At 42.3% G+C, this 24,286-nt stretch overlaps 2 protein-coding genes across 2 annotated transcripts; one reads left to right on the top strand and one right to left on the bottom strand.

Annotated features, from left to right (window-relative positions):
• Nucleotides 1-132: 132 nt before the first annotated feature.
• Nucleotides 133-3,883, top strand: LOC123133582 (protein FAR1-RELATED SEQUENCE 5). Its single transcript, XM_044553047.1, has 7 exons — nt 133-389; nt 519-593; nt 957-1,179; nt 1,269-1,962; nt 2,036-2,493; nt 2,574-2,861; nt 2,994-3,883. Exons 1-7 carry the CDS (start codon nt 172-174, stop codon nt 3,687-3,689), a joined length of 2,652 nt encoding a protein of 883 aa, XP_044408982.1. The 5' UTR covers nt 133-171; the 3' UTR covers nt 3,690-3,883.
• A 646-nt stretch (nt 3,884-4,529) lies between these two features.
• Nucleotides 4,530-8,553, bottom strand: LOC123133581 (putative ubiquitin-like-specific protease 1B). Its single transcript, XM_044553046.1, has 11 exons — nt 8,373-8,553; nt 7,430-8,206; nt 6,879-7,285; nt 6,527-6,791; nt 6,191-6,367; nt 5,814-6,111; nt 5,532-5,730; nt 5,361-5,459; nt 5,025-5,281; nt 4,877-4,952; nt 4,530-4,788 (listed from the first exon to the last, which is right to left on the bottom strand). The coding sequence occupies exons 5-11, from the start codon at nt 6,309-6,311 to the stop codon at nt 4,678-4,680; spliced, it is 1,161 nt and encodes a 386-aa protein (XP_044408981.1). The 5' UTR covers nt 6,312-6,367; nt 6,527-6,791; nt 6,879-7,285; nt 7,430-8,206; nt 8,373-8,553; the 3' UTR covers nt 4,530-4,677.
• Between the last annotated feature and the right edge of the window lie 15,733 nt (nt 8,554-24,286).

Raw genomic sequence — 24,286 nt, 5'->3', positions numbered from 1 at the left:
TGAGAGACCACGCGCGGAGCAGGTATCATTGTAATAGGAAAAAGAAAAAAGAAAATAGGTAGTGGTTATGAGTCGACTGCATGCCCCTACATGCATGGGCGTTGAATCTCTATCTACCCGTGCCTAGGAAAGTTGTTGCGGTGGAGATAAGGTATCTGGTCTGGCTGTCGTATGAGAGAGGATAGGAGAAGAGCCGCCGGAGGTATGATGGATGCGACCCCTGGCGAAATGGAAGGTATATCAATGGAGATCGTTCCCGGGACCGGCGGAACGGAAGGTTCGTCAATGGAGATCGTTCCCGCGACCGGCGGCATGGAAGGTATGACGGATGCGACCCCTGGTGAAATGGAAGGTATGTCAATGGAGGACTCGTTGATCGATGGCAACAGGTATATGAGCTGGTCTTCTATGTTTCGTTGTTCCTTTGTTCGCCCGGCCGGCCATCCGACGTCTTCCGAGTACAACGAATACGGCCGGCGGCGGGTATGATAAATACTAATTTATTATACTGGGTGTAGGGATCTCTTATTATCATTTGATTCCACTGAAGGACTTCCAGCGGCAATGGATCATACGGACGTCCCACTCGAGAGGTATGAGTGGTGATTGTAAGTAGCAGTTCATACGTTATTTCTGTCTGCATACTCCGTTCACTTTTTTCAGTGCGACTAATAATTTTTATTTAGGAGTATATACTTCATTTTTATTTAGGAGTATATACTTCATTTTTATTTAGGAATATACTCATTTGTTTTTATTAGTACATACTCCTGTTATTTATGATTATTATATACCTCATTTTTTGGGCACTTCGTTCCATGATTAGTATGTACTTCTTTTCTGTGTGATGAGTACATACCTTCTTTTTGTAGTACATACTCCTTGACAGATTTAATTGTCTGTAGTATATAGTTGGTTGATTATTAAATTTTTTGTATTTTTTTATACCACGTCAGGGTTGTGGTAGAAGATGAAGAAGGATTACTTGATCTCCCACCTGAATACGCGGATCCAGCGATGCTTGTTCCTAAGGTGGGACAAAGTTTCATGACCGAAAGAGATGCTTTCAATCTATACAACATCTATGCTGTGCGGATGGGTTTTGGAATTCGACTGTCGAAGCTGCGTTTTAGTGCATCGAAGAAATTGACTATGCGGGAATTTTGTTGTTCGCATCAGGTAAGTAGTAACATAATAATACTTTGGGACTGACCATATTGGTTTGACAATGTGGTATAACTATCCATTTTTTAATTTTTATTTTGTAGGGAAAAAATCCTAAGACAAAAAAACCTTCAGTGCGTGTTGGGTGTGGCACTATGTTGAGGATTAATAGACCAATTGGTGAGGGGTCGTGGACAGTGACTAAGTTTGTAGAGGACCATAACCATGAGCTTAAGGAGGCAATTGGTGTGACTAAGAATTACAAGTCACATAATCAAATTGATGAGGGGACTAGACATGTCATTGCAGACATGGTGGATAGCGGTATGAGGTCGACCAACATGTACGGTTTATTGTCAGGGTTTTGTGGAGGAGCTTCAATGGTCCCGTTCTCGCGTAGGATGATGGACAGGCTAGCTTATGCTATCAAGAGGGATGAGTGCAGTGAAGATGTAGAGCTGACCCTTGATCTTTTCAAAGAGTTGCAGAGCAATTCCAGCAATTTTTTCTATAGTGTGCAGGTTGACAAGGCATGCCGTGTGAAGAATATATTCTGGTCTCATGCTGTATCAAGGAGGAATTTTCAAGCCTTTGGCGATGTTGTGACGTTTGATACTACATATAAGACTAATAGTTACAACATGCCATTTGCTCCGTTCGTAGGAGTGAATAATCATTTTCAGAGCATATTGTTTGGGTGTGCATTACTTAGAGATGAGACAGTTGAGTCTTTCAATTGGTTGTTCTCTACGTTCAGGAAGTGCATGAATGGAAAGGAGCCGCAGTGCATACTTACCGGTAAGTTTGTTATGTTATTGTAGAGTCTATATATGTTACTTTGTTGTACTGAGTACCTTGGCTTTTGTGACAGATAATTGCCAACAGATGGCCGCCTCTATTAAAAAAGTTTTTCCAAAAGCGTCTCATCGTGTTTGCAAGTGGCATATACTTAAGAAGGTGAGGGAAAATTGTGGAAATATCTACAGCACTAGAGAAACATTCAAAGAAGACTTTCATAGGGTGTTAACTCAGATGTTGACAGTAGATGAGTTTGAGGGGGCATGGAAGGAATTAATTTCCGAGTATAAGCTGGAAGATTGTGTGTATCTGAAGCAGATGTGGGATATCAGGGAAAAGTGGGCATTTCCTTATTTTGGGCAGTTGTTCTATGCTGGAATGACAACTACACAGAGGAGCGAGTCAGTTAATTATGTCTTGAAAAGGTTTGTTATGCCGGCCTCTTCGATGAATGGTTTCGTAAAGAAGTATGAGAGATTCTTCATAGACAGATTACAGATGGAAGATTATGAGGAATTTCATACTAAACACGTAAGTAAAAATTTTGTTAGTTCCATTTTTAGTTTACCAATTTATCATAGTAATACATTGTGATACAACTGAGCTTGCAGGACAAAGTTGTTATGAAGACTAGATCACCATTGGAAAGACATGCTTCAAAGGTATATACTCGTGGTGTATTCAACTTATTTGTGGAGCAGCTATTGGAAAGTTTGTCCTTCAAGGTCGTCGCGACTGATGAGGAGAGTGTCTTTAAAATAGTACGTATTGGGGGTTTTTCTCGGAACATCTGGCGACGGCACCGTTATGAAGTGTATGCAGACCTTGAAAGCATGACATTTTCATGTGTATGTAAGATGTTTGAGCACAAGGGTATACTGTGTTGTCATGTGCTTAGTGTAAGTACCTTATCACCATAACCATATGCTTACCATAGTGTCGTCGATAAATGTCACTGTAATGATATTGTGAGGTAAATTGAGGACACACTGAGTATGTAATCATATAATGATTTGTCGTTGTTTTTGTAGGTCCTGATACATGATGGTTGCGCTGAGATCCCAGAGCAGTATGTCTTGAAGCGATGGACGAAGGATGCTAGAGACCGTGTGCCTTCATTCCTGGAGGGTTACAAAGATGATGTTGATGCCGCTGCTTCTCAGACGTACAGGCATCTGGTGCTCCATACGACATCAGAGGAGGTAAATCGTCTTGGTAACAAATACATGAAGGCTTACAAGGTGACCATGGAAGACCTATCTCAATTGGTGGAAAAACTGAGAAAGGTCTGTCTGGAGGAAGAGCAGGCTATTCTGGAAGGGGCAGAAGTTGAGGGTGATGTACATAATCAGACGCATGATCGTACAACAGCTGATGGTGATAGAACGCCAGGAGAAGGAGATAGTACTCCCCATGTCCATGAAGTCAGTGAAGGCCCATTCAAGGAAGGGGTGAGTATGGAAGATATTTTGCCACCTGTTAAGAATCGTCCAAGAGGCAGGCCAAAAACTACAAGATGGAAAACTGGTGGGGAAGTAGCTAGTACAAAGAAGAGTGGTAAGAAAGTGGGTGGCAACAGTGATAGCACAAAGCAAGGTGGAGATGCTTCTGGGAAGAAAGAGTCTGACATCATTAGGTATTGTGGAGAATGTGGTGACCAGGGACATAATAAGACGACATGTGGGAAGCCATCCACGTACAAGAGGAAGTATGTTTACAAGGAATAGTTGCGTTTAGTGGGTTTTATTTTTTTTGTTATATTTGTGACTAAATAGGTTGTAAGGACCATGTGTTGCGGATTCTGGAACATGTCTTTATTCTAGCCTTCATTGGTTTGCACTGTTACTGCAGGAGTTTGCGAGAACAGTTTTTCATACATTAATGGTACTGGTTATGAATATTTCTATATGTAGTCGGCACAATTTGTGCAAATGGATGTTCGTGCAATTTTTCTTTGGTCGTAAATGGTTTTGTGGTACGTGTAGACAGTAGTGAGCCGTAAATTTTGAAGTATGTTTCCATTGATAGAAATGGGTATGATGAAGTGAAATGGTATATACTGTCTGGACTGGAGTATGTACTTTTTTTAGAAACTTGTAGTATGTCGTTTGTTATCAAGGATCGGGAAGTATGTTACTGTTGAATAAAATGGTATATATAGTGAAAAACACAGAGAATAAAGTAAGATGATATTGATTGATATTCATTTCTGAAAGTAAGGAGAATATGCAAATACAATGACATAGTTAAGCAAAGTACAGTGTGGCTGGCTACGAATGAAGAAAATCTATAGGGAAATGTTTGCGGATAATGTTGTCTACTAGTCTAATCGTGCAATTTTTCTTTGGTCGTAAATGGTTTTGTGGTACGTGTACATAGTAGTGAGCCGTAAATTTTGAAGTATGTTTCCATTGATAGAAATGGGTATGATGAAGTGAAATGGTATATACTGTCTGGACTGGAGTATGTAATGTTTTTAGAAACTTGTAGTATGTCGTTTGTTATCAAGGATCGGGAAGTATGTTACTGTTGAATAAAATGGTATATATAATGAAAAACACAGAGAATAAAGTAAGATGATAGAGATTGATATTCATTTCTGAAAGTAAGGAGAATATGCAAATACAATGACATAGTTAAGCAAAGTACAGTGTGGCTAGCTACGAATGAAGAAAATCTATAGGGAAATGTTTGCGGATAATGTTGTCTACTAGTCTAATCCCTAAGCTGGCTGAGCTGGAGTTTAACCCAATCTGGAAGAGAAGCTTCATTTGTCTTGAACGTCAGCAAGTCCAGTAGAAAAGTGCACCTTAGGTCGTTAGAATCCTGCATTATAAGTTGATGATGAAGAGGTTGAGCTTGTTGTGCCAGTAATAGTTGCCATGTTTGTGTAAGTACTGAGGAAAATAGTTACCTTGCTTATGAAATTAATTAGACGGAGGCCATTCCAGTTGCGCATGAAGTTCAATACAAGAAAACCGCAATCATCCCTGGTAGTTCGTGAATGTTATATTAATTGGCGATGGCGACTCAAAAAACCAACTGAATCAAAGGGAACTTACGAGTTTTGTTGTTCTGGTATGTTCTCTACGACCTCAATACCCCAGCTAGGTATGTCCTCATCCCATCCAGGAAAAGCTAACCTCATGCACTCGGCGAGATGATATGCTATGGTGTGACATGTCTTGTTATGTCTAGATATTCTTGATTCGTTGAAGGGGCCTAGTGCACTGAGCGAGTCAAGTATCGATATTTTCTTGTTCTCCATGTCGAATGCATACAACGCATAGTGATTAACTAGATGAAGTGGTATGAGTATCTGGAAAGGAAAATGAGACCACGAAATTAGATAGCTCATAGCATATAAAAGTGGCGCACAGTACAGTATATGTTGATACCTGATGGCTTTGCGAAACGTCATAATGTATGTGTGTTCCAATGAAGTGTCCTAGCTGGTGCTCTGGAACCCAGAATTCACCCCCCGCCAAGGCATAGCTCTACAGCCACATTACAAATTAAGCATGGATGAAATAATGGAATGAGTGATCGTGTTGTAGAGAAAGGCTTACTGCAAAGTCGAGGTTTATGAAGTGTCTCCATCCCAAATAGTTTGTTCCCTCAAACCGATCCACGTCATCCAAGAACATTTTGCGGATCGCAAAATTTAAGCAGTCAGTATCCATCCAGCCACCGCGTGCAATTGATTGCTGGAGAGTGCGTAACTTTATGGAGATGTTGAATGGACAAGAACTTTGAAGCCATACTTCACTGGTGATGAGAGAAGAATAATATTAGTTAAATGTCAGAAAAGAAGTGCATTGAGAAACTGAAACTTTTGTACTAATACTCACTCCAACAAGGCTTCATTTGATATTTCTTGAATGTACGAATAAGTTGAGCGGGCTACCCGCGTATCAGTACGTGTTATTGAGCATTGCTTGGTCTGAAAGGGGGACAAAAGTTTCTTGTTTTGATTTATTTTTCGGGTGTTTTTATCTCTTAGAAGGTGGGATGGTGGGTTTTCTACTATGTATCTACGTTGTTGTTCATCTCCATTGGTATCCTCCGCACTTAGTGCGACGGTCCACTCTTGTGCCAGGCGAGCAGCGGATGCTGGGGAGATTGATGATTTCTGCTTGCTTGGTGAGGCTGGTGCGAACAGAAGGATTAGTTAGGAATTGTAACATATGAAGTTGTGGAAAAAAGTACAATGGGAAAGAAAAATTACCAGAAGCATTATGAGTTGTTGGTGGAGTGCGGGATGCTAGATTGTTGTACCTATTACTTGTTGTGCTACATGAACCAATGTTGCCTTGAGATGCCGGTTGTGGATGATCCCTGTCAGGCATACTTGTATGTTGGCATGGTGAAGCAGTATCCTTGCTGAAGGATGTTGGGGTAAGGCCTGAAAACAGAGAAATATAACAGATTTAGAATGGTGGTTGAAGTACTACTGGGTGAGTTAAGGTTGAGTAACCAGATTAGCTATGTAGAATTGAAACATATGAATGTAGTTGCCAGAGGTATATACGATATGTATGGATGAGGATATGTTGAGATGTACCTGATGTGGGGTTCGAATGAAGTGCACCGTGACTGCCCAGACCGCCGGACCTATTGTGGTTGTCCGAAAGAACATTACGAAGGGTGGCCCTTACTGCAATTTTTATCGAATTGAAAACAGTAGTAACCAGAATTTTGTTAAGTTTTTGAGTTGCTTCAATGGCTACTGGATTATCAAAAAAGTTTTCAAAATCTGAAGTATCTTGCAAAATAGATGAAAATTGTCCTTCAGCACTGGAGATTGCATCCTTAATGGAAGAAGAAGCCTGAAAAACAAATTATGTGAACATTAATGTGCGATGAGTGCTTGGTGTGACTTTATTTTAGTCAGAGCATCAAAAATAAATTGTTACCTCTTCTCCATATATCGACCGTAATTTAGTTGACTTGAAACGCGTCTGCAAGTATTCTGAAATGTTGGACACACATGGTTGGTTAATGGTTGCGCTCGGAGTCGAATGATGATTTTCTTGAGAGCCCTCTTCTGGTGCACGGGAGTAAATACTTGGTGGTTTCGTAAGTTAACAAAAAATAAAATAATTAGTACAAAAATTGATGATAATTTGGCAATTAAATTGATTAAAACATAGCCGACCTGCAGCTTCCCAAACTGAGGGAAAGGGAACCCAATGTTGTGTTTGCACTTCATGTCATTCATGATAATGCGGGTGACGAGGTCATCATCGAATGCCGCAATCCTAGGACTGGTTTCACAGTTGACATCGTTATTTGATGGCGCAATATGGTCCAGGTAGATTGTCTGTAGGAAACAGTGGTTTGATAAAGTTAGTAAGAAAGTAGGTATGTGCTTAGTGGAAGGTATATACTATCTGCAATTAGGTACATGGTGTGTAATAGTGCAGGGTCGTACGAAGGAAAATGTGATTATAATGTGAACACACACCTGGAGGAATAGTATACACCCGTTAATTGATACTTGAGAAGAATTATGAAATCGTTTGGGCATCAAGCTGGCAGAATTCATGAGGTCGTCGACGATGAACTGTGCCCAGTTGTATGACGAGATATTGTCAATATCAGCTACTGCGCTGATATACCTTGTGGAAATGTAGTTTGCTAGTGATTGCGGAGCCAAGAACTTTGTCATGACATAAAGGACAAATGCCGCCTTGAACGATCGTTGGTCCTTTAAGCTCATCGGATATGAATATTGTTTATTAAGAATTGCCTCCAAAAACTTAACAGTAACCTGTGAAAAGTGTGGAACCTCAAAAATATCACAAAGAATCCTCTTATTCCGTTCTACCTCATCTTGGTTACAGGTCTCAATGGTTCTCCCGCTGCATGGTACACCCAAGACTGAATTAACGTCCCTCGCAGAGAAGGGGGTCACTTTATGAAGATCAGCTACGATGGCACATGAATCAACATCAATCTTGCTCAGAAGCCATGCGCCATACTGTCTGTTAACTTTAGTTAACTTCAGCTGAAGGATGCCGTGAAGCCCTGTTTGACAGACAAGATCCTTTTTCATGTCATCAAAACTGTTAATCAAAGTAACGACACACTTTGGTTGGCATCTTGAATTTATTCTGGTGCTAGTTGCATTGCCTTTCGTCGACTTATTTGTGGCTCTCTTGCGGCGGTATTTATCAATGACACGAGACGCGCTGTGTGACAAGGTGCCTTTCCTGGACGTGTATGGCTGGGAGTGTAGACCCTGCGAGCAAAATTGTACAGATTCAACTACAACTAGTCTACATACTGAACAACAAAACAAGGAAGAGAGATATTTGCTTTGCTCGTGGAAAGTTCAGACTTGGACCGATAGAATATGGACATGCATCTAGTTACACACAAGCTAAGATCGATGATAAGCAGCGTACCTCGTGTGAGTTGTGGCTGATTCTGACGGGGGGGAGTGGCCGGTGGAGAGCGCACGACGTCGGAGACCTGCTGGGCAAAACCGGGGGCGTCGTCTTGTTCCATGCCGATGCATGCAGCGAGCCACCGTCGGCGGCGACGAAGCTACAAGAATTAGGTCAGCCGCCGTCTAAGCGAGGCATGAGCGAGAATAATAGATCGATGAGATTAGCTTCAAGGGTGACGTTCGGTATCCCTATAAAAAAGGAATCTGTTCCAACAATAATTATCTAGTTTTATGAGGAGGCACGCCGTGGGTCGAACAGGAGGCGAGGCGTGGTGTGGGTCGCACGGGAGGTTGAATCGGACGTGGGAGTATGTACTCCTAGGAGTACCAACTCATTTTACTATATATATATATATATATATATATATATATATATATATATATATATATATATATATATGCATAATACAATGTGTAGTATCGTAAAATACCAGCAAACGAAAAAGAATTAAAATGAAAACACAAAATTAAATGAAAAAGAAATCATAAAACTAAAAAAAACCAAACCTTATAGTACCGGTTGGTCTTACCAACCGGTACTAAAGGGCTCCAGGCCCCTGGAGCTGGCTCGTGCCACGTGGTTTCCCTTTAGCACCGGTTCGTGCTGAACCGGTACTAAAGGGGGGGGGGGGGCTTTAGTGCCCACACTTTAGTGCCGGTTATGAAACCGGCGCTAAAGGGCCTTACGAACCGGTGCTATTGCCCGGTTCTGCACTAGTGGTAACTGGTTCAAAGCAAATTCGATGAAGTTGTTTAGGTCAAATCTGCACGGAATTTGTGATCAAAATTTGTCCAGGAGTTAAGTTTAGGAGTCCAATTAGAAACGACACTTTTTAGAGGAGCCAATATACTCCTCCAAAAATAATACTCCCTCCGTCCTGAAATACTTGTCGGAGAAATGCATAAAAGTGGATGTATCTAGAACTAAAATACGTTTAGATACATCCATTCCTCCGACAAGTATTTCCGGACGGAGGGAGTACACAAGCAATGCATTGATTGGATTGGATGGAGACAAACATAGTACAAATATAGTACATGCATGCATACACAGGCAAATAAATCGTCCTTGGTTTACGTTTTTTCTCTCTAGCTAGCACGTTACGTACTCAAGGTCGGAGTAAGCTCAAGAAAGAAAGAAAATTAAGGTGTGTGTGCATCCATCTCTCTCTACAGTCTACACGTGTAGGCAATGACATGGTACTCCTAGCTAGGCTACAGGTAGGCATGCAGTGAATTCATCCATGCATATATATACGTACCGCAGCCAGCTATCTTGTGTTACGCTGGTAAACTATGGATCAATTAATCCGGCGCACTAGTATTAATATAGGTACTAGGAATTTTAGTTACTTCTTTTGTAATGAAATATAAGAGCGTTTAAATCGTACTCTTATATCTCTTTACGGAGGGAGTGCTTATTAAGATCTCATTCTATCCTTTCATTCTAGAACTCTATTTGTACGATAGCCATGCCTCTCCACATGCATTATCTTGAGCGCGGACAACTAATTGCGCCATGTCTTTCACTTTTGTTTATCTTGGCAGTTGGCACTGATTTGATTTGATTTCCACTCTAGCTAGCTTTGTGCTCGCTGCAGGCAGAAAAAAGAGGAAGGATGCATGAGGGAGGCTGTGAATGTGACGGGGGAGAGAAAGAGTGAGAAGGTGGTGGGTGAGCGACCCATGGAGATGGTTGCATGGTTGAGGCAAAAGCGCTACGTACCAGCTGCAAATAGATGGTTTCCGTGTCTAGCATGCCCGGCCACAGCCAAGGCCAGTAGAGTAATTCATGGCCTCTATCCTTTCATGCTTTGTTGGTTGTTTAAAGCAGAAATTCTCGCGCCCGCGTCTCCATGAGTGATCTAGCTTGTTCTATGTACTTCTACAGATTTTTTTAAACAAGAGAAAGATTAACCAAAATAAAAAATATGACTTGGAGAACTATTTTGTATTATGTGAAGAGGGATCACATCCTAAACCTAGAGAGCTGCTTACTAGTTACTTTGTCGCCAAGTGGAAGGACTATGCGAATATGTTCTCTTGGTTCTGTAGTTTACCATCGTTTGGGCTTGGCTGTGCCATGATATGTGCACAGAGTTTAATCTGATTTAAGTTGTTATCGTCTTTCACAGTAGTAAGCCTTTATTACAGGGTGTTTATTGATACTAGATGATACTCCGCACGTTGCTGCAGAAATGTTTTGCCCTTTGCACGTCATAATAAATAAATTGAATAACATTTTTGCATAGTAAATATATGGCCTTAAGATGAAAAGATTGCATCAGACACAAAAGTTAATACAATTATAAAGATTGCAAATGTGAATTATTTGAAAGTCTTCTACTAAATATAGTGATATTACTAAGTAATCAATGTGACTTACAAAAATATGAATGTATATAAACACATTAAGAACCGGCATTCCAAATTGGACAAGATATGAAAGGCGGTATGAATTTTTGAGATAGTCATTTTGTATTATGTGTAACTGTTGTTGTATTTATGATCTGCACACATAAGAGCAAAACTAATCGTCATCTTCATATCTACATATTTATGATCTGCACAATGAATAAAACTAATGGATGGACCTCCAATATCAACAGTAAGAGCAAAACTAATCATGATCAATGGAGCAGAAGAGTTACTAACTCCTCTTCTAATTTTATTTTTTGCTGGAGTGACTAAGAATTTCTCTGTCTCGGAGAGTTGGACCGAAAGAGCATGAGTACTTACTGAACACCATACTCTGTTTTAATCTTATCAGTTCTTAGGATGCGCAAATATGAGAATACATGCTCAGTGATATATTCAATAATCAATATTCACTGGTGCAAAGAATTTGTGGCCTTGTGCACATCGGTCACGGGCGGTAAATAATTGATCCATCCGATCCGAGCATCAGTCGCTGGCTCGATGGTGGTACCTCTCCAGTCTCCTCATCCTTGCACATGCACATCGGTGGCCTTTTTACGCGCAAGTACTCCATCCGTAGCTAAGCTAGCTCTCTACACTTGCATCCACATGCATGACATGCAGCGAACCACACGCTACATCTGCTGCTCTTGCCCACCGCTAGCTGGAGATGGACGTACTAATTATGCATGCAGCCGCAACAACGAATTGTAAGTTGTAACACAGCGCGCAACTGTACAACTTATGCAACGGGTTGGATCGAGTTCAAATCATGTTTCGTTTAAATTATGTAAAATAGCTTATGTAGCTGGTTGAATCGAGTGCAAAGCAAATTCAATGAAGTTGTTTGGGTCAAATCTGCACCGAATTTGTGATCAAAATTTGTCCAGGAGTTAAGTTTAGGTATTCAATTAGAAACGGCGCTTTTTGGAGGAGCAAATATACTCCTGTGAAAAATACTCGTCCGTATCTTCCTCTAAACTACAGGGGATCGGTTAGAGATGCTTTAAGCTTTGACCGAATGACCAAACACACGCAACACAAACACAAACCTACAAACTAGCTTGCACATCTCCAGGGCTCTAGGCCGACATGCGATCAAGGTTGCATGCATGCACCTCAGACTGCCGCGCATGTGCCTTCCGCCTAGACGCCAGCTCCCTGGTTGCCACCGTTGGCTCCACTCTCCGTGTTCCGGTAAGCTTGAATCTTGTCCACAACGTCTTGCTGATGCAGTTAAGAAACCCCAACGTGAGCATGAGAGCGGGATGGTCATGATACGGCTTAAACATATTTATAATTTTTGATTATTTCATGTTATTAAATTTTAACATTTTTATAGCAATTTATATTATTTTATGGACTAAACTATTAATACAGTGCCCAGAGCCAAATGCTTTTTTCTGCACATGTTTTCGACTTTTCACAAAATCCATATCAATAGAGTTCAAAAAATTGAAGTATTTAATATGATTTCTTTCGCGTCATGAAAAATTTCAGAAAGTGCTGGGACCTGGGGGGGGGGGGGGGGGGCAGCTAGGGGCCCCACGCGGCCAGCTGGACTAGCGCCAGTAGGCCGCGTGGGCCCCCTGTGCACCGCCTTTCGCTCATTCTTTCGCCTATATCTACTCCTAAATGGGGTTGATAGGCTGTCATCCACGGTATTTTTGCCTCACCTCTCACCATCGCCTCACCCAGGTTTTTTCCTCCCACCCAACAAAACCAACCATAGATTCATGAACTGGTACGCCCGTAAAAGAAACATTCCTTACCCCTAACCTCCCCGCACCTCCCGCATCTCTCCCTTACTCCGTCCTCCTCGATGAGTTGCACAGACACGCTTCCCTCCTCCCTGCACACTGCTCCTCTCCCTCCCCGAGCCACCATGGATCTTGTGCTACTAGAGCTGCTCCACTCCCTCCCCGAGCCGCCGTGGATCTTGTGCTGCTAGAGCCGCTCCTCATGCATTCATCTCATGCATAAATAAAAGATGGGTCGATCGATCCATAGCTAGCTAGCAACATTGCGTAGGTACATTAATTAATTATAGGTGAATGCATGCATGCAGCTTCAAACCTACAACTTTGGCTTTAGACATCACACGATAACTAAGCTCTTAGTACTACCTCCGTCCTGGTTTATAGGTCCTCTTTTTAGTTTGTGCCAAATTTTGACTAAAAATTTAACTAACAAAATGATAATGCATGTCAAGAAAAATTATCTCATTGGATTCGTATTTGAACATAGTTTTCAAAAATATAATGTTTGATGACATGCGTGAACATTTTGTTAGTTTAATCTATGGTCAAAATTTGACACAGAATACAATGGGGACCAATAAACCCGGACGGAGGTAGTACTACGCTAATTGCAGGTGTAGTGCAACGGGACCAATGCATATTTAGTGGTTCATATCAATTGTGTCTCATTTACATATCTTTGACCCACTATTTTCTCCTCCCCAATCCAAGCTTACAACCATATGTTGATGGCTCATCTGATCACAATCCCCCTTCTACTCTCACCCACACATACTTCGGATATTAACTTACATAATAGTGCACTTGTGTATATGTGAAAATTTCAAGAAGAAAGAAACCATACGTAAGAGGTCGTCGATATTCATCTAGGCATTGCACGGCAGTAAGACGAAAGAAAAAATTGACTGACATAGGATAGGAACCTAATTTTGGTCTAGCAAAAGAATAAGTGGAAAAACATGAGCTCACAAGTTGACTAGTAGAAGATATGCTAGGAATCATATCAAAACAGAAGCATGCCTCTTGAACAACTCATAATGAATAATAGTATCAAACAAATCGGTAGTTAAATGCTCGGATAACCAATTTCCTTGAGTGTATTTTATCAAAGTTTATATTTTAGAACATCCTTCTTAAATGCTAGCCTTTGCATAGAACATTTGCCTTCCCACAACGTTGATGGGTCGCTAGGGCTTGGCAGCACTCGTAAGTAGATTTAATACTATCAGTATACAATGATGGATTAGGCTGGACATCTAGATGGATATTTTATTTCCTCTAATATGTTTTCATATTATTGATGGAAAGACATGTGATGTCGGACAATATTTTTTTTGGAAATAAATCAATAGGAGTAGTACATTTCCAATTTGCCAAACACAAAACAGGATTTTTTTTTTGAGCATCAGTACAGACACAAGCGCTCATAAACACGCGCATACACTCATCCACTCCCACTGAAAGCGCATCGCCGGAAATCCTGAAATAAATTCAGGAATAATGCGAGCACCAGGATTTGAACCCTGGTGGGTTGGAGATACCACTGTCCACCTAACCAACTCAACCACAGGTTGATTCGCAAACACAAAACAGGATTAGTTCCCATATTACCGAAAGAAGAAGATGTGACGCCAATAAATAAAATTGAAAATAAATCAATGAGAGAGGTTTTGAATTGATGGGTGGTGTGATGCCGGGAGAATAAAATTGAAAATAAATTAGTGGGGGTATTACGTTTTCAATTTGCTGAACAGAAAAATAGGTTCAAGATACGATGATGTGGGGGCGACTAGTATAGAAACAGAGCTTACGGTAGAAGAATAGTAAAAAGATACTGGTCCGTTGGATCAGGCATGTACGCTACAGATCCGAGAGGATGGATCTGTACTCATAACTACACAACTCTGTGCAAATATGTCCCTTTACTCTCAACTAAGTTGCTTCAGGTCCCTCTCCTTCAAAACGACTCTCCGTGTAGCTCGCTCCCCGGCCTGTTCCCCAATCTCTCGTCGACGGCGGCGGCTGCCCAGATAGGCAGATCCGGTGCTTCCATGGTGGACGATGGTTACTCCCACGACACCTACTCCATGCCTCCTCCCCTCCTACTACGACATCTACGTCGCTTGGCTCCGTCCCCAGGCCACCACATCATCGCGCTGCACATCGTCGTCAGCGACCAGGTAGCCGCCGCCACGGTCTCCTCGTCCCTGGTGGCCGCGGGTGTCCCGCCCGCTCAGCACATTCCTACATCCGGAGGCAAGCTAGTAGTGATCTAGTCCATGGTGATGCTGCCACTATCTTCTCCTCCCCGTTGCTCCTAGATCCAGCAATAGCTCACCGGGGGCAAGCCGGTGGTGTTTGATCTCCTCGCCTCCTTCGCCTTGCAGGATCGGAAACAAGGTCAGCTCCGTTTCTCCCACTTCCCTCCCCCCTCTCCCTCCTGTAGATTATTCTCTAATGGCAGCTCCCTTCTCCTGTGACGCTTAGCATGATGCTTAGTGCTATGGCTTAGTTCTGGTATGCTATCCAAGAACACATGTGTCTGAAGATTGCACATTTTGTCAACATTGGTCATTGTAGCTCATATTTTATACTGTGATGTGTTCAGGAAGAGGCATATCCATCTAATGAAAGTTTACACATATGTACTGTATATGCACATGTTGGATTTTGTTCAGAATTTGTTGATACTTCTAAATATGCATCTCGTACTTTCCCCAAAAAAGGGGTTCAATGGAGGTTTAGCTTCAAAGCGCCTCGCCCGTGGTTTGAACTATATCTGATGAAACGGTCAAGCCCACTTCTTTTATTTTCGTTGGAGTGCAGAGAGAGTCGGAGCAGAAACACATGAACAGAGTAGATTTTAGTGAGAGGCTGATAAAGCTGAATATTTAGCATGCATATACGGATGTCGTGTGGTGTGTCAAAAAATAGTATGGAATAGATTCTGGCGAGATGATGTTTCAGCCTTAGCTTGAGATACAGGAACATCATATAGTGGCTCTCGTTGCCTCGCGATGTTATAGAGGTATATATGCTTGTGATACAGCCACACATGAACATCCTATAGTGGCTCTCGTTGTCCTGGTGAAATTAGTTCAGAAGTTTATGTTAAGCTTTTGTAGTCTGTCCTAACATGTAAGATTATCGGTGACCAAAATATTAGTATCAGGCAACATCAAAGCTTGGAGGTCAAAATGTGGTCAGCTCAAAACCGCGCTTACATCCATGAACTAATTTAATATATCTAGCAGCATGTTCGTGTGTTGTTTTAGATTTTTAAATGTTGAATTCACCTGACCAAAATAGTTAAAGAATATATAGTGTACATATTTCACCGAGAGGTTGAAGGATATCATTCTTGTGTTCAGTTTGCATTCATTGTAACCTTCCGCTTGTAAAATAAGACTCTCGTTGTCTGTACCTTCTAATTTGCAACCTTGCAATTGGAGATGTCTTCTTCCAGAGAAAGAAAAGTAGTTGCACTTGTTTGCCGAAAAATATTTTTGTCAATGAATATTTTTTGTTAAAATTTTATAAAGGTACCTGATCAAAAAAATATGCAAGCCCAGTGTGTTTGCAAATAATATTGCTAGATATTTTTGCCCAGTGGAGTATCTGAACAAAAATTATGAGCTCTTTTCAGTCAAATCCCGAGGTTTATATGATTGATGTCTAATACGATTCTGCATTTTGCGTGTTAACTTAAGTTTATCTGAACTTTATATGTTAATATTTTTGTTGCCTACTTCTGCCATTGGTTGCCAGTCTCACCATATGAACAGAATGCACTATTGTTTTTTGTACGAGATACATAATGTTTTATAATCTATTTCATTATTAGTAAGTTAGGATGAGCAACAAAATAGCTGGCGGCTCTGAGAGTTCCAGCATAGAAGCATACGTTAGGTTGTGTTTTTGGATGAATTTGATTCATCTCTATTTTCCTTCCATGTGGTATGTGCAGCACACAGTCAGATGGCATTGTTGATGCATATTCATTCGATTAGATCATGAGTAATAAGATTATGAATGCTTGAAACTTGTACGGACCTGTGCTAACTGAATTTTATTTTGTTATTAGGTCTGATCTCTCCCAGCACAAGAAGCTCGATGAGTGCACTAGTAACAGAGGCTTTTCTGTTGTGTACCATCAAGTAGCAAAAGTTGACGCAATTTTTACTGGCAATGCTTGCTGAAACGGCGATTATTTTGGTCCTTCATAATTAGTCTTGCATGAGATGTACCAAAGATGATCCTCTCATGATATGTTACACTTGATAAGATATGTATGTGTGTGTCTCTTCTGTTGTGTTCGGTCTGGGATCATGCAATTTCAAATTTATGTTTTGTTATGATTTCAAGTGGATAGATTAATGTTCTTGATGGCGATATATGTGCAGTTTTTTGTGTGAACTTGATAGGACAGGGGCACTCGTACAGGTCTGAAACATTTCTTATTTAGGAAGGACAAATTGATTGATATATGAGAGATTTGAGGTGGTTATTGCAAAAGTTATGTTCTATATGTAACTAGTACTAAGGGGTTTTCAAGAAATGTACACTGAGAACTCTCCACCTAAGTCTGTACCAGTCATCTTCCATTCAACGGCTCAGGTTCATTTTTTCTATTCTTTCACCATAGGCCCTGTTTCTATACTAGTCCTCCCTCGATGATGTGGCAACCATGTGGCCTTACTAACTTGACAAAAGAATTGAGTTTGAGTTAATGGACTAATGTCGAGGAAGACGCATTGATTGGATTGGCTGGAGACAAACATAGTAACATATATGCATGTCGGATGCCTCCTACCACTAGTAGAAAAGGGGGCAATGGCCAGGTCAGCCCATTAGTCCCGGTTCAATCCAGAACCGGGACCAATGGGGGCATTGGACCCGGTTCGTGAGCGCCGGGGGCCGGCCGGGCCACGTGGGCCATTGGTCCCGGTTCGTCTGGACCTTTTGGTCCCGGTTGGTGGGAGGAACCGGGACCAATGTGCCTCGCTCCTGGCCCAACACCATTGGTCCCGGTTGTTGGCATGAACCGGGACCAAAGGCTGCCCTTTAGTCCCGGTTCTTGCCACGAACCGGGACCAATTAATTGCCTATATATACCCCTCGCCCGCGAGCAGAGCAATCCCACTGCTCTGTTTTCGTGGCCGGCGAGGAGAGAGCTTTGTGGTGCTCTAGCTCACCTCCTATGCACACGAGGTGTTCGATGGAATGCCCGAGCCACACTACTTAAGATTTCTCCTCTCCAAGCTCGACCTCCAAGCTCCATTTTTCTCAATATTTGTCTAGGTTTAGCGGTCCATCACGTCCCGTCCCCGTCTTCACTGCCGTCGATCGCCCGCGCCGATCTCGTCGACGGCACCACCGTGGTGAGCCTCTTGTTCTTATCTTCTTTCTGAAAGGAAAAAAATTCTAACTTGTATGTTTATATAGATACTTGTATAATTTTATTACTTTTATTATTGCATCTTATATAGTGCGATGGTTTTGGTATCCGCCCCCGTCGGCCCTCGTGCTGTCTATGATTCGGATGTGGTATATATTATCTTTTCATAACTATTGGTTCATTTATTGTTTATGAAAATTATGCCAACCAACGTGAAATAGATTTTATTTATCTAGGAGGTTGTTGAACCGGAAATTCCAACCGATCCTATTGTCGAGAGGTTAAATTTAGTTGAAGAAGAAAATAATTTCTTGAAGGAAAAAATAAGAAAAATTGAGGAGGAGATGATGATATTGGAGTTGCATGTTGCGGATGTCGTCGATGATCACAAGATCAAGATGGATGCAATGCGCTTGAAGATTAGAAAGATTAGAAAATATGCCATTCATACCGAGGCTTGGTATCTTATGCCGTTGGATCAGTTGATACCTTGGTTGCGATTATGATCGCATTTGTTTTCGCATTGAAATGTTTTACATAGTTTTAATGTATGGTTTAATTAATTTAGATGCTCTGCAGAGCTTTATGTTGTTCTATAATGATTTTCGCTTGAAGATGAGAACTATGTATGTACTTTGGTTTTAATGTGATGGTGAACTTCTATTAATTTGGTCACTTAATTATCTATTCATGATGTTCTGTAATGATTTTTGACACACTTAATTATATATAATGCACGCAGATGAACCGGCAATGAATGTACGGTGACAGAGACACCTCTGAGTACATTAAGGGCATGCATGATTTTCTCGAAGTGGCTGAGGCAAACAAGAAGAATGGTTTTATGTGTTGTCCATGCCCTATATGTGGGAATACGAAGTCTTACTCTGACCGGAAAATCCTTCACACCCACCTGCTTTACAAGGGTTTCATGCCACACTATAATGTTTGGACGAGGCACGGAGAAATAGGGGTTATGATGAAAGACGGCGAAGAAGAAGAGTACGATGACAACTATGTGCCCCCTGAATACGGTGATGCTACTGAACATCAAGAGGAACCAGACGATGTGCACGATGATGCTGTAATAGGTGAAGCTGTTGAAGATCAAGAGTAACCAGACGATGTGCCCGATGATGATGATCTCCGCCGGGTCATTGTCGATGCAAGGACGCAATGTGAAAGTCAAAAGGAGAAGTTGAAGTTCGATCGCATGTTAAAGGATCACAAAAAAGGGTTGTACCCCAATTGCGAAGATGGCAACACAAAGCTCGGTACCGTACTGGAATTGCTGCAGTGGAAGGCAGAGAATGATGTTCCTGACAAAGGATTTGAGAAGCTACTGAAAATATTGAAGAAGAAGCTTCCAAAGGATAACGAATTGCCCGACAGTACATACGCAGCAAAGAAGGTCGTATGCCCTCTAGGATTGGAGGTGCAGAAGATACATGCATGCCCTAATGACTGCATCCTCTACCGCGGTGCGTACAAGGATCTGAACGCATGCCCGGTATGTGGTGCATTACAGTATAAGATCAGATGAGATGACCCTGCTGATGTTGACGGCGAGCCCCCCAGGAAGAGGGTTCCTGCAAAAGTGATGTGGTATGCTCCTATAATACCACAGTTGAAACGTCTGTTCAGAAACGGATAGCATGCCAAGTTGATGCGATGGCATAGTGAAGACCGTAAGAAAGACGGGAAGTTGAGAGCACCCGCTGACGGGTCGCAGTGGAGAAAAATCGAGAGAAAGTACTGGGATGAGTTTGCAAGTGACCCAAGGAACGTATGGTTTGCTTTAAGCGCGGATGGCATTAATCCTTTCGGGAGCAGAGCAGCAATCACAGCACCTGGCCCGTGACTCTGTGTATGTATAACCTTCATCCTTGGATGTGCATGAAGCGGAAGTTCATTATGATGCCAGTTCTCACCCAAGGCCCTAAGCAACCCGGCAACGACATTGATGTGTACCTAAGGCCATTAGTTGGAAAACTTTTACAGCTGTGGAATGGAAATGGTGTACGTACGTGGGATGAGCACAAACAGGAGGAATTTTGCCTAAAGGCATTGCTATTCGTGACCATCAACGATCGGCCCGCTCTCAGTAACCTTTCAGGACAGACAAACAAGCGATACCACGCATGCACGCACTCTTTACTTGACACCGATAGTATATACCTGGGAAGCTGCAGCAAGAATGTGTACCTGGGGCATCGTCGATTTCTTCCGACCAACCATCAATGTCGAAAGAAAGGCAAGCATTTCAAAGGCGAGGCAGATCACCATAAGAAGCCCGCCATGCGTACCAGTGATCACGTACTTGCTATGGTCAATGATTTACACGTAATCTTTGGAAAGGGTCCCGGCGGACTAGCTGTTCCGAGTGACGCTGGGGGACACGCACCCATGTGGAAGAAGAAATCTATATTTTGGGACCTACCCTACTGGAAAGACCTAGAGGTCCGCTCTTCGATCGACGTGATGCACGTGATGAAGAACCTTTGCATGAACCTGCTAGGCTTCTTGGGCGTGTATGGGAAGACAAAAGATACAGCTGAGACACGGGAGGACCTGCAACGTTTGCACAAAAAAGATGGCATGCCTCCAAAGCAGTATGAAGGTCCTGCCAGCTATGCTCTTACCAAAGAAGAGAAGGAAATCTTCTTTGAATGCCTGCTTAGTATAAAGGTCCCGACTGGCTTCTCGTCGAATATAAAAGGAATAATAAATATGTCAGAGAAAAAGTTTCAGAACCTAAAGTCTCATGACTGCCACGTGATTATGACGCAACTGCTTTCGGTTGCATTGAGGGGGCTTCTACCGGAAAACGTCCGATTAGCCATTGTGAAGCTATGTGCATTCCTCAATGCAATCTCTCAGAAGGTGATCGATCCAGAAATCATACCAAGGCTAAGGAGTGATGTGGCGCAATGTCTTGTCAGTTTCGAGCTGGTGTTCCCACCATCCTTCTTCAATATCATGACGCACGTCCTAGTTCATGTAGTTGACGGGATTGTCATTCTGGGCCCCGTATTTCTACACAATATGTACCCCTTTGAGAGGTTCATGGGAGTCCTAAAGAAATATGTCCATAACCGCGCTAGGCCAGAAGGAAGCATCTCCATGGGCCATCAAACAGAGGATGTCATCGGGTATTGTGTTGACTTCATTCCTGGCCTTAAGAAGATAGGTCTCCCTCAATCACGGTATGAGGGAAGACTGACTGGAAAAGGCACGCTTGGAAGGGACTCAATAATATGCAGGGACAGATATTCTTGGTCTCAAGCACGCTACACAGTTCTACAGAACTCTACCTTGGTGACCCCGTATGTCGATGAACACAAGAACAGTCTGTGCTCCAAACACCCGGAGCAGTGCGATGACTGGATTACATGTGAACACATCAGGACTTTCAGCAGTTGGTTGGAAGCACGTCTCAGAGGTGACAACACTATTTGTGATGAGCTGTACTTGTTGTCCAGGGGACCATCTTCGACTATTACGATTTGGAAAGGATACGAGATAAATGAGAATACATTTTACACGATTGACCAAGATCAAAAGAGCACCGCCCTCGACGCCATCTGCCCCGACGCCGGCGCCGCTCCCCGCGCCCCGACGCCGCCCGCCATGCCCCGCCACCCCCCTGTGAGCACCTGCCTCGCTCCCGCACCCCTGCCCTGCCTCGCGCACCTGCACCCCTGCCCTGCCCCGCCGGCGCCACCGCTGCCGCCATGCCCCTCTGCTCGGCTCTGTTTTTTTATTAGTTTAATTTTTTCATATATATATAATATATGTGTATGTATGTGGCTATATGTTTTTGTTCATATGTTGCTATATGTTTTTTTTTATTAGTTTATTTTTTTGTTCATATATGATGTATATGTGTATGTGGCTACAATGTATATGTGTATGTGATGTATGTGGCTAGAATTTGATAAATATATATGTTAAAAATGTTTTTTGTTCATAGGAAGTTTTTTGTTCATATATAGAAAGTTACAATTTTAGAAAAGTTTTATATATGCAAAAGTTGCAATTTTAGAAAAAGAAGGATAGGAAAGAAGAAAATAAGAAGAGGAAAGAAAGAAGAAGAGGAGAGGAAAAGAAGAGGAGAAATAAATAAGAAGAATAAAAAAGAAGAAAAAGAAGAGGAGAAGAAGAAAGGAATAGAGGAGAAGAAGAAAAAATAGAAAAAAAATTCTATTTTTTCTTCTTGTCCTCTATTCCTTTCTTCTTCTCCTCTTTTTTTCTTCTTTTTTTTCTTCTTCTTCTTCCTTCTTCCTTCTTCCTCTTTTCTTCCTTTTCCTTAATTATTTTCCTTTCTCGAGGGAGAAGAAGAAAAAGAAGAGGAGAAGAAGAAAGAAAGGAATAGAGGAGAAATAAATAAGAAGAACAAAAAAGAAGAAAAGGAAGAGGAGAAGAAGAAAGGAATAGAGGAGAAGAAGAAAAAAAATAGAATTTTCTATTTTTTTTTCTTCTTCTCCTCTATTCCTTTCTTCTTCTCCTCTTTTTTTTCTTCTTTTTTTCTTCGATCTTCTCCTCTATTCCTTTCTTCTTCTCCTCTTTTTATTTCTTCTTTGTTTTCTTATGTTTTATCGGGTCTGTCGTCGTCAGGCTGCTCGCCTTCGCCCTCGCCGCCCCCTCGAGATAACTTCGACATGAGGGGCGGTCGATATATATACCCCCTCTCGACCGTGATAACCTATACAACGGCAGCACCCTCCTCGGCCCTCTCGCTCGACCAAAACTCTCGAGGCCACCCAAATTTACCAAGTTAAAAGAGCGTTGTCGTCGAGGCCACCCCAAACCCTTGAAGCGTTGTGTCGAGGCGACCCCAAACCCTAGAGAAGCAGCGTCGAGGCCACTAACATGATTCCTTATTGTGATTAGCTAGCTAGTTCTATGTTTGCCACTAATATATATATATATATATATATATATATATATATATATCCATCTGTACCATGTTTGAATAATAATTGACATATTGTAAATATTTGCAGAAACTATGGAGCACTACCGAGACGAAGCAACAGAAGCGATGTTGGGGGAGATAATCGCAGAAGGAACTGATGTCATTGCGTCATTTTTCATCGACGTCGTTGATCAGGAAGGACTGGGTGAAGAAGAGGGCTATGTTCATGATGGCTCCGGCCCATTAATGCTGGTACAAGAAGAGGGCTATGTTCATGATGGCTCCGGTGATGACCCAATGGAGGTACAAGAAGGAGACCGTGCTGACTGCTCCCGTGACCGAACCGAGTCCGGCCAGGTATATATATATTAGTTAAGCCCGTGCTAACTAGTTAATTGATGCATTCATTGTTTGGTATATGTACACATATTAATTAACTTTCTTCCTTTTTCTAGCCCTCCTGATCGAGCACAACTTCGGTAAGGAGACGAGGCCCGAAGAAAAAGTTGAGCTCAGATGAAAGGTTTGAGATCACAGCAATCGCGCGCGACGGCGAACCGATTGAACCCATCCGGTCAAAGAACGCATTTGTTGCTCAGTGCGGGGTTCTTGTTAGGGACAAGATCCCGATCAGCATCCAGCAATGGTATAAGCCTAAGGAGGAAGACCCTGAGGTGTCTTATGTCAATGATATGCAGAAAGAAGATCTTTGGACTCAGCTGAAGGCAAATTTCACCCTACCTCCAGAGGAGGATCTGGAGAAGCCAGTTAAGGAGCAATTAATCAAGTCTTGTGCTCTTAAGAAGATGGCAACCCTATTCAGGAGGTGGAGGAAAGAGCTGAACAAGTTTGTCGACAAAAAAAAGACACCAGAATTCATCGGCAAATATGAGAAGATCAAAGATCACTGGCCCGCATTTGTGGCCCACAAGACATTGACAAAGAGTAAGAAGATGTCGTCAACAAACAAGCAAAATGCTGCGAATAAGAAGCTTCACCATCGCACAGGGTCAGGTGGCTACCTCAAAGCCCAGCCTAATTGGTCCAAGGCTGAGAATGATCTGCTTGAAAAAGGGATCGAACCAGAGACAATGAGATGGCCAGACCGTTGTCGGACTTGATTCTTCGGGGCTGGCGGAACCTTGGACCCTGTATCAGGGAGGTGCTGTTGGACGGACGAGCAACTGGAAATACTAGTCAAGAACCTTCGACATTATATCAATGCAGCGCAGCAAGGGACGTTCGTACCAGACAGGGAGAAGGACGAGCTCACAATGGCCCTCGGGAATCCTGAGCACCCTGGACGAACACGAGGCACGCCAGGCTCCATTCCATGGAAGGTTGGTTTTCCGGACACAGGGGGTTACAAAACCCAC

The sequence above is a fragment of the Triticum aestivum genome, chromosome 6B (genome assembly GCF_018294505.1).
Source record: "Triticum aestivum cultivar Chinese Spring chromosome 6B, IWGSC CS RefSeq v2.1, whole genome shotgun sequence".
In the NCBI taxonomy this organism is placed as follows: domain Eukaryota; kingdom Viridiplantae; phylum Streptophyta; class Magnoliopsida; order Poales; family Poaceae; genus Triticum; species Triticum aestivum.
This window is presented reverse-complemented; position numbering and strand designations above follow the sequence as displayed.

Bases quoted from the DNA above. Each gene is read 5' to 3' on its own strand.
- LOC123133581 (XM_044553046.1), bottom strand. From the start codon at position 6,311: ATGCCTGACAGGGATCATCCACAACCGGCATCTCAAGGCAACATTGGT. The intron at 5,282-5,360 runs GTATCAACATAT...TTTCCTTTCCAG, and splicing joins ACGTTTCGCAAAGCCATCAG to ATACTCATACCACTTCATCT. The intron at 4,953-5,024 runs GTAAGTTCCCTT...ACGAACTACCAG, and splicing joins ATACCAGAACAACAAAACTC to GGATGATTGCGGTTTTCTTG.
- LOC123133582 (XM_044553047.1), top strand. From the start codon at position 172: ATGAGAGAGGATAGGAGAAGAGCCGCCGGAGGTATGATGGATGCGACC. The intron at 390-518 runs GTATATGAGCTG...TACTGGGTGTAG, and splicing joins TCGTTGATCGATGGCAACAG to GGATCTCTTATTATCATTTG. The intron at 594-956 runs GTATGAGTGGTG...ATACCACGTCAG, and splicing joins ACGGACGTCCCACTCGAGAG to GGTTGTGGTAGAAGATGAAG.